The sequence below is a fragment of the Chrysemys picta genome, chromosome 3, assembly GCF_011386835.1.
Source record: "Chrysemys picta bellii isolate R12L10 chromosome 3, ASM1138683v2, whole genome shotgun sequence".
Taxonomy (NCBI): domain Eukaryota; kingdom Metazoa; phylum Chordata; order Testudines; family Emydidae; genus Chrysemys; species Chrysemys picta.
In genome coordinates, this window is record NC_088793.1 from 67,908,492 (window position 1) to 67,927,431 (window position 18,940).

General features: G+C 41.3%; 1 protein-coding gene across 2 annotated transcripts in view; it reads left to right on the plus strand.

Annotated features, from left to right (window-relative positions):
* The first annotated feature begins 4,546 nt into the window (after positions 1-4,546).
* LOC101943991 (serine/threonine-protein kinase MARK1-like) overlaps positions 4,547-18,940 on the plus strand; it is a 39,034-nt gene continuing 24,640 nt past the window's right edge. Inside the window, exons 1-3 of one of the 2 annotated variants that reach the window (XM_005310748.4) lie at positions 4,547-4,957; positions 5,986-6,278; positions 9,337-9,392. In XM_005310748.4, coding sequence (XP_005310805.2) covers positions 4,706-4,957; positions 5,986-6,278; positions 9,337-9,392 — 601 coding nt within the window. In that variant the 5' untranslated portion in view covers positions 4,547-4,705. Of the gene's footprint in view, positions 4,974-5,985; positions 6,279-9,336; positions 9,393-18,940 lie in introns of both variants that reach the window. The other variant, XM_042857560.2, reaches the window with a different exon arrangement.

Genomic DNA, 18,940 nt, shown 5'->3' on the forward strand with positions numbered 1-18,940 from the left:
TTGGTAAATATGTCATAGTGAGAGACTTCAGGAGCTCAATCTATTTAGCTTAATAAAGAGAAGGTTAAAGGGTGACTTGATCATAGTTTACATACCGATCAAATATTTGATAATGGTCTCTTCAATCTATGAGACAAAGGTATAGCAAGGTCCAATGGCAGAAACTAAATAAATTCATACAGGAAATAAGGTGTATGTTTTTAACAGTGATGTAGTTAGCCATTGGAATAACTTACCAAGAATTGTGGTGGATTCTCTATCACTGGCAATTTTTAAATTATAGAATATCAGGGTTGGAAGGAACCTCAGGAAGTCATCTAGTCCAACCCCCTGCTCAAAGCAGAACCAACCCCCAGATAGATTTTTACCCCAGTTCCCTAAATGTCCCCCTGAAGGATTGAACTCACAACTGTGGGTTTAAGCAGGCCAATGCTCAAACCCCTGAGATATCCTAAAACATGGCTCATGTTATGCAGGAGGTCAGACTAGAGGATGACAGTGGTCCCTTCTTGCCTTAGAATCTATGAAAGTCCTTATCTGATGGCTCTTTGGTGGCCTATGTGAAATGAGCTGGTGCTCTCAGGCCAGTTTCCAGCAGCCAGATGTTCCAGTTCATTGGCTGGCACATTTGACTGTCTCAGTAGAGAAGCCAAAGACTGAATGTGTTTGAAACCAGAACTGTTTTCCCTTCCCTACAGGGGACGTCTTCAGGGCAGAATTGATGCATGCTGTTGAGGCCTGGCTACTACTCTTTCTGTGCTTAGTCCACAGATAAAAGAAAGACTGGTGTCTCCAGGGCTGTCACCATAAATTTGTTCCGTTAGAACAAATTCAATGTGAAGACAAGACTGTGGCCACTCTGAGGTTTGGAAGAAGTCTATTTGAAATATATTGGATGTATAATTGTTAAATACACAAGTAGAAGATGACTATTGAGAAACCTCTGATGTTGATGCTGAATATCTGGCAGCTTAGTCTGTTATTGACCTGAAAGTTTCTAGGTCTTTTGCATTTGTCTGCTGACGGACCTGCCTCAGATACTAGGGAACATTTAGGAATTGATACAACCTTCATTATGCCTTGAGAAGAGAGTCAAACTCTCTACTTTGAGAAGTGGAACAGCTGGTGCAGAACACAAGTCACCAACCCTATTCATACTTGAGCAATAAAGTGGATCCTTCTACAAAGACACACATGGTGAACACAAGTCTGACTTCTATCAATTCAATCTAAAATAGTCACAGATGATTGTTGGGGATTAACAAACAGTGCAAGATTATTTTCAAAACTGGAAAATAATCTGACACACAGAGGCCTGGGGGGAACCAATAACAAATATGCTAAACTCATGCAATGTTGCAAAAAAGCAAAGACATCAGCAAGGTAAATCCGTTCATCCTTCTTTTGGTTTAAAGGCTAATCTAAGAAATCACTATAGAATTGGTCACGAGTCTAGCAATGGGTTGTGAGAGTAAAAATGAAGGTTTGTAAGAAACTTTTTTGTATTATAATTATTCACATGCAAGTTAATATTTAATAAAACATCAGAAAGAACAAACTCATTATGCTCTTTTAAAGCCTGATCCAACTCCCTTTCAAGTTACTGGAAACACTCGCATTCACTTCAGTGGGAGTTGGATCAGCTCACTAATCAGAAAAAAATACCCCCATAGGTTTCTATCTCCACTGTTCCCACAATGGAACAGAGCAGTTAGTTGTTTATACATGGATAAAGACATGGTATAAATAAAATACCATGGGCCTGATTCTACTCTAACTGCATTGATCTCAACAGTTACTCCTGATTTACACCAGTGCTAGAGAAGAATAAGGCACCAGAACTTTATGCCTTCTCAACTCCTTAAACACATTGCAGTAAGTAAATTCTGCAGAAAATCTGCTGAACCTGTACATACAGTGACTTCTAAAATAAAGTCTATGGCTGCCAAAAGCTGTATAAGAAGTCAGAAATAACATACAGCATGGCAGGTGTTTTAGTGTAATAAAGCCATGCCTTAGGTACATTGGGAAGCATGACATTGATGTAGTTCCAGACCCTGAGAATTATTACAATATAGAATGTAATGTTGTCCTACAATTCCTACCCTGTATTTCAAACAGTATTTTTTTTGCTCCCTTCACCACAGTAAGACCACCATCTTGGATTTCCTTCTGAGGAGGAAATCTCCACTTCTCAGTATGAAACTTCAAAAGCTTTTAGTCTTAAAACAACTCTTTGAGCATATGTGGCTGTGTTCATGCACCACCATCAGCTAAACTAAAACATGTGTAAATGTGAACAGTTTAGAACCTGCAGGCCCTAAAAAGTAGGCCTAGCTTGTAAGTGAAGGAAGCAACTTCATTAGCTCAGCCAGCAAAGGGACTGACATACAGCAGTGTGCATTTCACAGACATTCCTTCTTCTTAGCATGTATGCAATGGACCCTTCACTGAATTTGGTCCACTGCTTGGATTATTAACTTCCCTGGCCCAGGCTGGGTACTGACAGGGAGCACAACATGAATGCTGCTCCATGCCCCCCACAGACATTACTTGAAGCAGAGGGAAGTGAGGGAAGTGGTTAGTGGGAAACACACAAAAGGGAGTGGGTGAGATTTTCAGAAGTGCCCAGGTGACACAGGAGTACAAGCCCCATTGACTTTCAATAGGGCTTCTGTTCCTAAGTCACTTAGGCACTTTTGAAAACCCCATTCTGTATGTTTTATATTACACAACAATCGAAGGATAATTTCTGAAGTACGGCACAGCTTTTAAAGCAGTTAGAAATCCATCCTGCAATGACAGAAAGAGAGCAACCAGGAGCAAATTTCTTCAGATGCATTCAAGACCATAAAACCTTCAAATATGGCCACAGACTTTCCTACGTCACACAAGAAAATCCAGTATGGTGGTTGTGATGTGCCAAACAAATTCCTGCCTGTGCTGCTAAATTCACACTGAATGTAATAGAAATAACAGTGAACATGGACACTACTAGCATTGGCTTTCGGCTGCCTTCTCATACAAGATTTCAGCTTCAGCTGGCTTGTGCTCAAGACTAGGAATATACTCCCCAACACAGAGATATACTTACTTTTTACCCCTTTTTAATTCTCCACTATGCCAAAACATTTATTTTAAAATATATTTGGTAGTTTTTCTACTTCAAGATTTTTCAAAGTGTCAAGTTGGGCCTTTCCCCAACAATAGCAATAATTAACTTAGCCAGCGATCATGTTTTAAGGTTGGTTATATTTTTTAAGAGGTTTTTGCCTTTCTTCTGAAAAGTGCCAGAAATATGGGCTTTCTGTTTCATGCTGTGGTTCCTCTCTTTGTTTTTGTTTTTAATATGTTACCTCTTCTGTCTTGATTTTCAATGGGAAAGCCAATAACAAAAGAATGGATAGCAGGGCAGGAGGCACAGCCAGTACTAAGCACTAATCAGGAAGCATTTCTCAATTCTATCAGTCCCATCCTCTGGTTCTGAATCTCTGTGGGGAGCAGAAATACAGCCATAGTCAGCATATCAACTACCCAGCATAGCAAGTGACAATCATCAGAAAACAAAATTTAAATACTTTATGAAAATCCAGAGTTTGCTCAGCTCAGCTGCAGCTTATCTTTCAGTTAATGATGGGAGTGATTGGGAGTCAGAGGAAGAGAACAGTACTCGACATTTCAGCTGGGTGACATGGAGAGGAGTTCATCAAAAATTCAAGTGTGGCCTACATTAAATTATCTGAACTACCTTTTTGATGGTCATTTGAACAAGGTGTCCTAGGTCCTGATCCTTCAAACAATTACACACATGCTTCACTTTGTGCAACTGTTGCCCCATTAAAGTCAATGGGACTATTCACATGTATGGAGTTAACTGTTTGTAGGCCCTAGTTTTTCATTACAGTTTTCATCCCCTCCCTTTCACCCAGTTTGGGGACTAGTGCCTAGCCCCTTTCTGAAGTACATGAGTCACAAAACACAAACAAAATAGTCTTTACGGGCAATTTTTTTTCTAAATAACTTTTAGAAATCCTCTCTGTAAAGAGGAAAACACTCCTATGATAAATGAATGGGGGATATTTTGCAGAAGCTAATTTTGTAATGTGACAGGAAATGTAAAATATCTCCTGAAAATAAAATCCACATGCAAGCTAAGATTCTGTGACTTAAAGATGATGACGCAAGAGATATATTTAGACATTTACTACCAGCTTCTGTTTGATTAACTCTCTCTAAATGCACACTAACGAGATGTTTTTACAATGAGCAGCTATGCTCTTGTCTTTGAAAAACAGACAAAGAAGGTTGCAGTCCCATTTAGTTGATTGGTGTTACTTGCCCGTGCACTGACCATTTGGTCGCAGTCTCGTTCTATGTGAAAGGGGATGGTTTATTCCATGCTAATGCTGGGATTGTGTGTCATCAGAGCTGGCAGCACTGGGGCATTAATTGACATCATGTATCAGGTTAGGTTAATAATCTGCATCTTGGTTCTGCTTGAGCAGATCTGAATGCCTGGGGGGTAGAGATCAGGGATGAAAAGGAAGTCTCTGGGGGAAAGGATTAGATACTGGATAGTCAATGGGATGGTACTTGCATCCCGAGATGTACAGATTTAATGCTCATCTTTGTTATTAGTCACAGGCTACACCTGGAAAGCAGCACTGTTTAGAGAGTGGGGTCAGTAAATCTGACCCTCCCAAGGATGCCCACAGCAATCAAAGCAACTTTGGATGGCATAACAACAGACACGAGCAACCTGGATGGGACATTACCAGAATTCGAGAAAAACAGCAGGGATGTGCAGATACCTTCTTGTTTTAGCAAGATTACCCAAGAGCCTGGAAAGAATTTCCCTCACACCAAACAAGTTGGGACTTACCTGGTGGGGAAAATGATCAACAAAGGCTCCTTTGCCAAGGTGATGGAGGGACTACACATCCCCACAGGGGAGAAGGTAAACTCATAATGGAGTAAGTTTAACTAATAATTGCCACTAATCTCACTGCATTGTATGTGGGAGGAATTCAGATGATTGTTTTTAATCCCACAAACCAGTCACTCAGTGAACTACCACTCTAAGCCTTAAAACTGAACCTGTCTGGCTTCAGAAATGGAGTTTACTGTTCACTTAAAAGCCAGTCATACATGTGAATGTAAATTTGTATCATTGTTTTCATGTAGCTGTAATTGGACATTGAGCTAGTTCTGACAGCAAAGCCATCATCTGTTGAAAGAGGGAAAAGATAGTGGCATAATTACAACCTCAAATCTATTTTCTGCACTAATCCTCCCTGAGTCAATATCCTGTATCTGATCCTTAAAGCTATGGAGAAGTGCTTATAGAAAAACTACCCACTGCAACAGCAATATCTTAGATGGCAGGATGTAGTTAGTTAATATATATTTTCCCCAGCTAAAATACAAAAATATGTGCCACAAGTCTCCTTTATGGAGCTGTATGATGTACTATTACATTTGTATTTGCTGTCAACTTTATTTTTCGAATGGCTCTAAACAACATATGATATTTTGTTATTTATGGCCCGATCAAAGGCCATAATACCAAAGGGAGTCTTTCCTTTGCCTTTGGTGGGTTTTGGATCAGGCCCTAAGGGAACATGTTAGAAAAAGAACACATTGACCACCTTCCAGTATACAGTTCATTTAAAGGGACATAATTATTTTTTGTCTTTAGGTGTGCTTTACATGCGCACCTTACTTACTGCAATCAGCAGGCTATACAAAGATACAGATATAGATATGATGTGGATATCAGACAGCAGATTTTGATCCTTGAGGGAGACAGGAAGCTTAGGCTTCACTCTGGAAATGCATCCTTTCTGCACCATCAAATTGTCAAGACCAATCTAAATAATCAGGAGTTCACTAAAATAAACTTAGTCCCCAAGCATATTGAAAATAGATCTATGTTGCTCAAAGTTGAAATGGGTGTTGCCAATTTGCATATATTCTACAATTTAGGTAGCCATAAAAGTCATTGACAAGAAAAAAGCCAAGCAGGATTCCTACGTTTTAAAAAATATGAAGCGGGAGCCCCGGATACACCAGATGATTAAGCATCCTAATATTGTTCAGCTATATGAGACATTGGAGACTGAAAACTCCTATTACATGGTGATGGAACTATGCCTAGGTGGAGACCTCATGGACAGAATCTGTGACAAAAAGAAACTGGAAGAAAGGGAAGTAAGGGACTATACCAGGCAGATCATGTCTGCAGTTGAACATCTGCATCGCCATGGGATTGTCCACAGGTAGGGCTCTTTCCCCCCTTTCAAATAAAAGTGACAAAATCAATAATTCCAGAATGGGTAGCATTTTTCTTTATGGAAATTATTTATTTCACCTGCCCTAATGATAATGATAATGTCAACTCCAGAGATCAACATTTTTCAATTTTTCATCTCAATATTTTCACACAACCCCTACCCCCACTTTTCAATCCTTTCTAATAAAGTGTTTATGGTGTTTATGATGAGTGGAGAAATCCAGGGCCAGGGCAGAGGACGAATTTTATAATGTAGGTTAGGGAACTAACCTGGAAGTTTGGTTATTTTGGTTATTTTGGAATTAATTTGGGTCAAAGTGTTGTCACACCAAATAAAAATAATTCAATATATTTGTTAATTTAAATACTGGTTTAGTTGTGATGAGATCCATTGTGACTTAATCTGACCTGAGTAAGGGGCAGCAGATTATTGTGTTGTCCGCAGGGCAGACGAGGGAACATTGCAACTCAGTCACAGTTAATTTTCTTGTTCCCCACTTGCTCCAGAGAGCAAGCAGTGGACCATTGCTCTAGACCAGTGATAGATTGTTTACCTTTCCGTGCTGGCCTGGCAGAGCTCATTGGTGAGTTGTAGAATCAAAGTCAAGGCTTACGTATGTGCATCCACTTTCATGGATGGGTAGCCACTCTATGGAGGCTGCTCTCCTACCCCAGGCTGTGAATCATGGAGTGTGTAGAGGGCACAATGGACTAAGAGGGTGCATTATGCCTCCTAACTCCCCTGTGCAGTGATCTTTCACATTTTCTGTATTTATATAAATAATTTGTAATTTATTATAGCTTTAAATAACAATAAAAACACCCACATATAAAGCTCTAGCTACCCTCGCACTTAATCAAACTTATAGTAACTTATCAATAGCCACTAAGCAGCATTAAATATTCATCTAGCAGGTAGCACATTAACTCTCTTACAAGTGCTTTGCGTGGTGTTTTCTGCTTTCTTGTAATCCAACAGTAAATATCTGCCTGTATCCGTTGCTTTGTACTAATCTTTTTACTCACAAAAATAAAGAATTAACTGAACAAAATTATGAAATAAAAACATGGCTTAGGTATTATAAGCAGCAAAGTATCCTAACAGAAGCCTCACTGACTATCCCAGTCTGACCTCACTGTCTTTGTGGGTTCCTCGCTATTCTATTTTAGGGTTTTTCTTTAGTTCCCACCAACATAGAGTTAGATGGGTTTGATTTAGATTATTGCTCGAGAACTCAAATAGTGAAGCTTATTATTAATAAAAGATGTTAATTAATCAAAGATAGAGCTGCACGGTACAGAAAGGCAATACAACCAATCTGGGTTGCAACTCCGCAGCTCGAATCGGTTCCACCAAATATGAGCTCACTTCAGAGTATACTTATACACAGATTGTTAATGACAAAACAGAAGATTCGCCAATTAGCACAAACTTTTCATCCTATTGCTATGAGGTCATCTTTTAGTGCTCCTAAGGCCACCTACATGCTATATCCTGGTTTTAAGCTTGATTGCAAAGTAGCCATGACATTGGCACATGTCACATGTTGGAGCTTGGTTATCAATGGTTTTGCCTAGAAATGGCACTAGGACACTCTTGACTTAATTCTGTAATATACCTTGGAACAAATAACAATTTCTATTGAGTTGGTGGTATATTTAACTAAATACTGGTCCATTTCTTGACCACTTCTAGTACTGAAATAAGGAATATTGGTCATCAGGAATCCTTTTCCCTATTTTGATTGTTAATTCACCACCCTTCCCCATTCTCTCCTCACAGTCTCCATCCCTCCTTAGGTCTTGTCTTACCTTACATTTTAAGCTCTGCAAGATAGGGCTGTATGGCTCAATGAGTCCTTAGCTGCCTCCAGTAAGTGCTGGTTACAACTGAGGGGAGGAGTTTCAAAGGAGTTGCTTGTTCTCCATCCCACTTCTGCCATACCTGACCCCAGCGTACTTTAGGACAGCCCTAGTACTGATCTAAACTACACCAGCTTACAATGGTGTCCAAAGGTCTGTTATGCCACCAGGGATCATAGGAACATAAGAGGCTCTGGACATGCTCCCAATATCAAGATTACACCATCTGAGGATTCCCCTGTGCTATGGAAAAGCCTCGGCTGCCCTTTTGGGACAATTTTCTAGCCATTTGACACCATCAAAGCAGAAGCCAGGTTCTAGTTCTTAGTTTTTTTGTCAGGATATCAAATATTCCCATAATAAACACATGGTCAGCTAAGCCAATTTATAGTATCTCCTCTATAATTTTGACCTAGTCATCACTGTTTGCTATAAGGAGTTGATTTTGGCTGATCCTGTCTACGTGAACATCATTGCAAGGATGGTTCCATCTACAGTGTCCCTATTTTCTGTCCTTCTTTGACCCGACTGTTCTCCTTCATACGCAAGGCAGATCTCACTTCTCAATTTACCTCCTTTCTTTTATACTGCCTGAACACAATTAAATTACTCACATAGAAAGCAACTGCAATATAATCACCTCTTTAATGCAACAGAGAAAATACACTCAATTCTCCATAAACCTGAAGTGCAAATCTGAGTGCTTTATACTCAAAGTATATCTTTGCAAAGATAAAAAAGACAAAAATAAAAATACTTGCCTTTGTCTTGAAACTGAAGTAATGCAACAGGAAAATCAATAGCTATATTTTCGATATTTTCCTTGAAGTTTTGAAGCACTGAAGAATTACTATGCAGCCACTTAATAAATAGTGTACCACTATAGTATACAAAATAATAATGAAATGGTATTGACTTAATCCAAAGATATTAACAGAATGGATGATTTCTAAAATGAGTATTCATTAAAAATATTCAGTAAGATATTCAGTAATTTAATGAAAGTTTCCATTCCACTAACTGAAACTGCAGGACCCTGTTATAATTGTACATTCTGAGTTGTGTGGTACTATCATTATTGTAATGAAACTTTTGTTAAAAAACGTCTGCTAAGAATTAGAATATAAATGTTAAGTTTCAATATACATCTTAAAGTTTGCTTTCTATCTTGATTTGCTTAGGGACCTGAAAATTGAGAATTTTCTTCTGGATGAAAACAACAACATCAAAATCGTTGGTAGGTGCATATCATCTATAAAAGAACATAGAAGGTTGATTCTTGTTACTGGACTTGATAGTTCATGTAGCTTTCTATGACTATCAACCATTGATTAAACTACACATTTTGTGGGTGAGTTAGTGATTATTTAACAAATGTATCAGATGTAAATGGAACAGTCTTTGCCCAAGTGTGCCTTTACACTGTATTTGTGCTTTTATTCAATTTATTTTTAAAATATGCAGAGTATTTTGCATAGGATTCAGTTTTCTTTTGTTGTGTGTTGTGGGGCAACAAACAATTCAAGAATTATAGATCTCTTGTGGGAAAAGCAGAGGTGAATTATAGACACAAGCAAATAAACTTTAGACCAGGGATCGGCAACCTATCAGAAGTGGTATGCCGCGTCTTTATTAATTCACTCTGATTTAAGGTTTCGTGTGCCAGTAATACATTTTAACGTTTTTAGAAGGTCTCTTTCAATAAGTTTATAATATATAACTAAACTATTGTTGTATGTAAAGTAAATAAGGTTTTTAAAATGTTTAAGAAGCTTCATTTAAAATTAAATTAAAATGCAGAGTCCCCCGGACTGGTGGGCAGGACCCCGGCAGTGTGAGTGCCACTGAAAATCAGCTCACATGCCGCCTTCGGCACTCATGCCATAGGTTGCCTACCCCTGCTTTAGACTAAACACATACAACTCCATAGGCTTCTATGAACTAATGCCCTCAATTGGACTCCTCATCATTAAACATTTTGAAAAGAAAACTGTTTCTATCAGTAATGGAAGCTTTGCTAGAGTGCTAAAAGGTGAGGCAAACTACTGTTAAATTGGGGGAATTTGCACCAAGCAGTTAACACGGCTCAGAAAGGCATTTATATATTTTACAGAAACCTCACAGAATTCTGCAGATAAACTTGCCTTTGCATAGCACAGATTTCCTAAACTTTTGAAAGCTTCGTTTCCATCAGGAAAAGGAAACCAAACAGGCACACCTTCGCCCCCCTTTCCCCGCCCCCCCGCCCCCCCAGCTAGTCCTTCACAACCTTCTTTCCCTCCTACACATTTGGGGAAATGTTTACATAGCTCTTCACAATACAACACTTCCACTCCTTTCTTATGTGCTTTGATAAGTAGCGCAACAGATAATAATGCTGACATTTAATGTGTCATCCTTTGACCTGAGCTAGCACCCATTGAAATGACTGGGACAGTTAATACTCAGAGCTATTGTTTCAGGCTCATTAAGAACTTGGGCTCATTAAGATATTGCTTCATCAGTTACACTTGGGCCACATTGTCAAGATTTTCTTTGCATATATAGCAGCTAGAGATTTACTTTTTTTAAAAGCAAAAGTCAAAACTCTGGACAACAACTGACAGACTTCTCTTGGCAAGATCTTCACACACACCCCAATTGTCAAGATCTTGAGTGAAGGTAGGAAAGATTAGTGGCAGGAGCTTTGGATTCCAGAACTGAAGTTAGGGGTCAGAGCTAGTATCAGGGTCAAGAGTCAAGCCAGAGTCAGGAGTTAAACCAAGAGTCAAAGCTAGAGACAGAGTCAGGTATCAGGCTGAGGGTCCATACCAGGGATAAGGGTCCTTGCTGGAGTTCCAGAGGACATTTGGGAGTCAGAATCCAAGTCAGAGTCGAGATCAGTACCAGGCATTCAAGACCAGAGAAGCAGGGCAGTTGTGGAAGCTAGCTAGGGATCCACATTGTGGCCTGGACACTTCCTGGTATGCTCTCGTGGGTGTATATAAGGACAAGGAGCCATTTAGGGATCACTAAGACCACTATCAGTCAGCTCATTTGAGGCAGAACACCCTGTGGTGTAGTAGGAGGATTTTATGTTTGTATTTTGTATCATTTAGAAAGAAGGATAAAAAATCTTGTGTAGCATGTATTAAATGTATTGATGTATGATTTGATCATATCCTGCCAGCCACCCTTTCTGAAAGCAGAAAGGAATGGCCTAATGGGCCATTGGTAAAGATGCATCAGCCAGACTCTGTGTCTGAAGCTGATTTCAAGGCAGTGACAGACCTTTAGGGTCACCACTTTGTTATAGGTTTAGCATTTTAAAATAAGTAAAGGAAGGGAATGATTGTTTTTTCCTGTATTGCAATTTGATGTTTCAGTTCAAATGCTCTGAGTAAATCAATCCTGTTTTGTGTGTGAATGAGGAATGTGTGTATTAGAAGATAAGTGTGAAGGCCATCACCGGACCAGATGTTCTAGGGAGGAACCGAGGACAGATGGAAGGGCACCAGGAGATTGCAACACACCCCTATTGAGATGTCAGAGGTGGGCAGATTGACAACTCTAAAGATGTGATCAAAAACAGTATGGGATAACTCCCTAAAAAATGTAATAAAAAAACAAAATTAAAAATTAAAAAAAAATTAAGACAACAAGCCCTCGTCAAACGACAATTGATTACAGCATGACGGTGCAAAACTCATTGGTCCCAATGAAGAAAAATCACTATATAAACAGGGTGTTTTGCCATAAAAGTTTGGGTTCATCCTGCCAAGACTTCCCCGGAGCATCGTGTTTCGACTGACAGAACCCGGCTCCTATCTATCCATGATCAACCCTAGCTGGCCACTAGACTGATCCAGACTTTGAACTGGTAACTATAACATCGACTGGCGGGCCTGTGTGTGTGTGTGTGTGTGTGTGATTGAATGCATATGCTAATTGTTGTATTTCCAATAAATAAGGGGTATTGCCTTTTCCCCTGAAAAAGATCCCTTGTGCTTCTTATAAGCATAACATTTTTGGTGGAGAATTGTGAAAGGGGGAAGACATGCACCGTGATTGTTGAAAATACTGCTAAAAGGTATACCATATGTATAAAGTGATCGATCATTCAGGTGTGCACACCCCCGGTTGTCGAGATACCAAACAATTGGAGGAGGATTAGAGTCCTTGATGCTCCTACCCATCTGTCGGAGAAAACTATACAGATAAATATATATGTAAACTGTTTGTACAAATGACTTAGATATATACACCCCCAGTCATAGAGGTACTGGGCCCAAGGGAGAGGATTAGGGTCCTCGCTCCTACCCGTCTGTCGGGGGGGGAAATTGCATAGGTGAATATACCCTCGGTCGTAGCAGGATTGAGCCCAAAATGTAGGGGGATTAGCGTTCCCCCCTCCTGCTTTGTCAGTCAGAGGTTTTAGTGGGTACAGACTTTTTTTGTTGTTGTTGTGTAAGTCCCAGCACAAGCGTTGGCACGGAAAAGTTATAAAGGTAAACGAGATTCATAAGGAAAATATATTCAGGTGAAAAGAGTCCCCTAAGGACAAAGCTCAAGAAAAGCAGAACAAATTACCATTCATACAGGAAACTACTCCTTTTAAGACAATTTTGCAAAAGTTTGGGCACAGCCCATGGACTGAACAAGCATTAGCCTATGTCCATACCACAGCTAAAATACAAGAATTGGGAAAGCCCATCAGTGCATCCTTATCAACATTAGCAATGGGACAACAATTATTTTCTAAAATGCTGCCAGTATGGCAACAGTGAGGAAAGCAGGATCGGGCCCAGACAAACAGGCAGGCAACAGATAAAGAGATTGGAAAACAGGTTGGCAGCCCTGAGGGGCTTAGTGGCAGGAGTAAGGAAAGGAGTAAGTACAGGCATGGGGAATTCAGATACTGGGACAATACTTGGAATGGTGATATCTGGGCTGATGAAGGTGTCATTTTGGAAAATAAGCAAGTGATTTAAGGAAAGAAAGTGAGACGTTAACTCTGCAGAGGCTGGAGGGAATTAAGCAGTTGAACGTTGTAAAAATGTTAAAAAGAAAAAGTATTATAGAAAGAGAATTCTTGGTTTCTTTGCAGCCATTCTGAAGGAAAAACGGGCCCTTTTCCAAAGGAATGTCTGTAAATAAGCCAGGCAAAGAGACAATCTGATTTAAATCATCTGACTATGAACAATTTAGTCAAATTTGCTAAAAGAACATAAGGGGTTTCTATTGGAACTTAACTGCCCCCAAATGTATACAAATGTAAGCTATGTACAGCTGTGTGTAAATATATTATGTAAATATGTGAGTTTTAAGGATCTAAATCAGCACTCCTGGTTTGTAAAACTCTTGTTTTGTAGGTTTAAAATAAATTGGTTTGGTTTGGTTTTTAAAAAATACAAACATAAAGTACTACTACTACAGTGGCATTAAACCTCTGTGCATAGTGGGTCACCGAGGGTAGGCAGGCTATAGCTGCTGCCAGGTGGTGTTGTGGGGATGTTGGTTGCCTGGTAGCCCTGCAGGCCTAGATTCAAGTCCCACCAATCATTGTACCAATGGGGTACAACCCTGCACTTTGGGAAACACTGCTTTAGTCATAGCTTCTTATAGACCTGACCTAACAGGGCTCTGAGTGTCTTCATCTCCCAGTGACTTCAACATCTTACAGAGCCACACCAGAGGGATTACTTACTCAAGTTAGGCACAGTCTACACTTAAAAGTTAGATCAACATAGCTGTCAGTCAGTCGGGGTATAAAAAAAATACCCCCCCTAACTGAAACAGCTATGCCAACCTATCCCTTGGTGTAGCTGCCGCTATGTCAACGGAAGAATGTTTCCATCAATTTAGCTACCATCATTCAGTGAGGTGGTGTTTCAATGGAAAAAACCCTTCCATTGGTGTAGGTTGTTCTATGCTATAGGGTTATGCCAAAAAAGCTGTGGCAATGCCTATGCCAGTATAGTCTCCGTAGCATAGAGATATCCTTACACTAGCATAGCTTGACTTGGCTTTTACTGAGATAAAATTCCAAAACGCTATGTGGACTCTTATTTAAATTTTAAGCATGGTTTATTTGGCTTTAGTTAAACTTGTTCCTAATTGTAAAGAATGTGGGCGAAATCTGTATTTATTTTATAGCTGTTATATATCATTGTGGGTTTGGTGATTATTGTAGCTCACAGTTAAATCAGTCTTAGGTGTGCATACTCGGTTACTAGACCATGTATATGCTTGCGCATGTTCCCTATAGCTATGCCGAGTGTCCACGTATACTGTGCTGGACATGGCTATAACGCTGTGTTCACACATATACACACATCCACACTGCAGTGGTTGTTACGCAATGTTACCATTACCATTTCATCGGAGGTATCACAGGATTCTACCCATCAGAAGGAGATGGTCTAGGAACCGCTTTGCTGCGTATTGTTGGTACTGTCAGCCCTTCACACATTTGCCAGGGGTGGTTCCTGCTCACCACTCTCTCCTGCCAAACTGGGTGGAAGACATGCATCAAGGGAATGATGATGTGGTTCTACTCCTGCTCCTTAGTGCAGGACAAATGTTTTTGCTATGGAGTAGGTGAGTGGCGAGATGCCGGATGGACTTTGGGCAGAACTTTCTAACATGACTAAGACGGCTGACCTTGAGGGTCAATGACAATCCAGTTTGGCTCCCATGGAACAGATACAGTGAATGCCGGTATTGCTACAGTATGCCAATGGGTTGTCCATCCCTTCTGATACAGGAGAACCAGCACAGTGTGGTTGGATTACATTGTTTTGGAAACAATGGGATGACCTGGGATTCAGAATTTCCAAATGAGGAAACAGACCTTTATGGAGCTGTGTGAGAAGCTTGCACCAAACCTCCAGCACCAGAACACTCAATAAAGGGAAGCCATACCAGGTGACTATGGAAGCTGGCAACACCAGACCGTTAATGATCAATTGCAAACCACTTTGGGGGTTGGAAAGTCCACTGCTGGAGTTGTGGTTCTGCAAGTTTGCGAGGCAACTAATACTGTGATTCACCCATGGGTGGTTGCCGTAAGCAAAGTTCCAGAAATAATACCTGGATTTCAAAGGATGGGTTTCCAAACAGTACAGTGGCCATTGATGGCACCCACATCCCGATACTTTGCCCACCAAAAAGGATGAGTATGTGAACCAAAAACTATTCATTCATTCTGTAAGGCTTAGCAGCCCACAAAGATTGATGCATGAATACCAACGTGTGAAACATGGGAAAGATTCATGACACCAGGGTGCTCAGGTGATTGGGATTGTACTTGAAGGGGGAAGATGGGACTTTATTCCCCAGAAGCCATATGGTTCTTCATGCTGTGTCTGTGCCAACTGTTATTTTGGGGGAACCATGCATACCAGCTACTAACTTGTCTCATGAAACCATACCCCAACATGAAGAATGGTTCCATGGAAAAAGAGAATTCAATTACAAAATCAGTAGCTCCAGAATAGTTGTGAGGTGCACATTTGGTAGGCTGAAATCTTGTTGGCGCTGCCTACACAGCTGTTTGGATGCCAATGTGGCCAACACTGTTCACATAATCGTCAGCTGCTGCTCACTCCATGTTTGTGAAGATGAAGGGGAGTGCTTCCATCCCGAGTGGGCACAGGACAAGTCTGGTTTACAAACTCTGTACAGGCAGCTGGATCCCACACACATGCATACTGGTCCTGGTTCCCAGTGGGCAAGGGAATCAGGGATGCCAGATGTGCACACATCTTGGCACAGCAGGGAAACAGAGGATGACATCTGCCTGTGCCATGGGACAACTTCACACTCTGTAAAGCTGCTGGAAAAAACAGGAGGGACCACTGGCACATACTAGTGGGGCTTCATAGCTTTGTTTGGGTTTTTGTTCCCCTGTAGTTGATGGCCATTAGACATTCATTTCTGTGACTATTCACCCATTGCAGGCAATTATAACAGGCACCTCCACCATATCAACTTAGGGCTAGGTTTGTGCTGTGGAGGGTGGCAGCCCAGTTGTAATGCGGTCATCGTGTAATACTGTTGTCTTAAATGTTCACACTTGTTTACAGACCTGTTATCAGGAGCGCTCAATCTCTTAATGATCTTATCAACATTTTTTTTTAAGAGTGGCTGTCATGGAGCACTAATCCCAATGTTAAAATGGATCAAGGTGGGGGAGGGGCATTTAATCATTGGATAGTGGCAGATGCCTGTGTTGTTACTTTAATTGTGTTTCATTTTTCAGCCTGTGCCCTAAGCCATAAAGATGTTTATCTATCCCAGCTCTGTGTTCTGAGTTCTGCTGCTTTTACAACTAGCAGTGCTTTCTCTAAGCACTTAACAACACATTTTCCACATCCCTCCTGTGGACCCTTAGGACTTCAGATATTTCTTAATCTGAAAGTGGGGGGGAGGAATGGACAGAGAAGTGTTTGCAGTATGATGGCACCAGACAGTTACACCTTTCCAGATCATGTGCTGTGAATTGTGGGGCCCAGTCTCAAACCTGAAAACATTGTATGCTCATCATACTTAGGAAGCGGGGTCCACACACGTGTCAAGGAAATTATAACATTGATTCAAAGTACTATAGAATGGGTATTAGAAATATTTTTAAAAGGAAATGGAAACCAATAAAACATAATGGGACTAAAACCATGTACAACGGGCAAATATTAATGTATCTGCACCTGTCTCCTTGCCCTCCTCCTCCCCTGACAAGCAGGGAACAACTGGGGAAAATTGTTCTTGGGAACAAACTGGGATGTCTCCTGTGTATGTTTGGAGGCTGGGCACTTGGTGGGCTTCAGAGATTCCTGCAGACTCTTTGTTCCCTTTCTGGATGCTCAGGAGGGTTCCCCTGCAAAAGGTTTTCAGTTCCAGTGGAGGGTGTGGTCCCAGAAGTCCTGCAGGCTCCTTCCAGTAACTCGGGGGGGGAGGAGTCCTCTGCCTCAGCAGCACGCTGGGTGGTAGCCAGAGGAGGAGGTGGTTGTGGCGGCAACAGTACATAGACAGGTATAGTGGCCACGGCAGCAGGTGCACCCTGAACACATTTGGCCACCAGGTCTATCAGCCTCTCCATAAGGAAATGGTGCCACTCCCTATGGATGTGCTCCCATTCCTAAGGTGTGCCTCCTGCTCCATGAACCAGTTATCAGTACCTCTTTCTGCTGAAGAGCCTGATCCTCCCATGTCCTGAGGAACTCCAGTTGTTCCTGATTCTTCCTGTCCACTCCAATGAGCAACTCCTCTAAGGTCCTTCTCTGTCTGCCTCTGCTATCTCTGGGGCGTTGCTCCTGCTGGTCAACAGACTGGTTTCCTTCTTGGGAACCAGAGGTCCTGCCATTCAAAGACAAGTGCAGCATTATACATTTTTCTCCTTTGGAGTAAGGCAAGAAATCTCCCCACATAACATAACTTTGCTGTGGAAGGCCACAATTTTGATACTTTTCAGCATTCCAGGAATGTTTGACTATCCTCAATTCTCAGACTTTTGCAGCCCATGAGGAAGGAGCAGAGGCTATTAATGGTAAGAGACATGGAGTCATGTTTTTAAACATTTTAAATTTTCATAGTGTCTCAAGGGGAGGAGGGGAAGATGGGCAGTTCCTTCCAGGAGCTATGTTACCAGTTTGCAATTTCTTCTTTAAAGGCTGGCCAACATTTGAAGAACACAGCAGTTTTCAAGGTATCAGAATAGGAGAGAGGTGGCTTTCCAGTCCTGTGGGGGAGATCCAGCAATCTATGCCAGAGAGATGTTTCTGCTGATGGTCATCCCTCTACATACTGATGAATGGAGGGGTTTGGGCAGCTATGAAGGTAGACCAAGCAGATTTGCACTGCAGTTAAACGTCAAGACCCAGCTGGAGTTTCTGCTACACCAGAAATTTGCTAATATGCTTACAGGACTAGGAGGCACTTCAACTGGAAATTGACTATATACTCAGCTAGTGTACAGAGTTTCCATGCAATAGGAGTTGTGAACCATGGACATTGCCCATGCATCCCACCTCATCTCACCCCCAGCATCACCAGAAAATCTTTCCCATGTCTGCCTAGCAATGGTGAAATGGACAGGGGGGAAAAGAAACACACCACAACTTTATTTCCTTCCCTACCACTTCCAATCAGCACCACAAGCCCCTCACCTCTTCACAGCAAAGGGACACCACACTATGTTTATCCAACCGCTAGACCCCACCCCACACTTACTTCTCACACCTGTTTCCCTTGGCTTGTGCAGCACGGTTCCATGTGGAGAGAGGCCCAAAACCAGAGACAAGAATGGGGAAATTTTGTAATCTTCCAAGGGAGAAAAGATGGCTATGACTAACTTCCTCAGACAAGCAAAGTGTTTCCTTCCTCTTCCTGGACCTAACCCCTCTCCAACTCAATCCACCCACCATTCTGAGTGGCTCCCATTTGTAAGGGGATGATAAGATTGGGAAAGCAAGGGTTGAAGCACTGAAACTGTGTAATCTTCCCAGGGACAGAAGACAACAGTTACTAACTTTAGACAAACAATTACATGCTCTTTACAACTGTCCCATTCCCAGCCAGGACCTTTCCACCTGCCCACTCCCTTCCTCCAGTCGGCATGGCCCCAGGACCATCACTGCCTGATTGTTGTCCAAGAAATGCACAGACATGGAGCACAATGATTGTTCATTAATAATGTGTTTTATTGCATCTGCCAATTGCATTAGTAGTTCATCAGAAATCAATAAAATCATCGACTTACAGCCGTGTCTTGCTCAGGACCATTTAAGGGTTGAAGTGAAGCAGGGG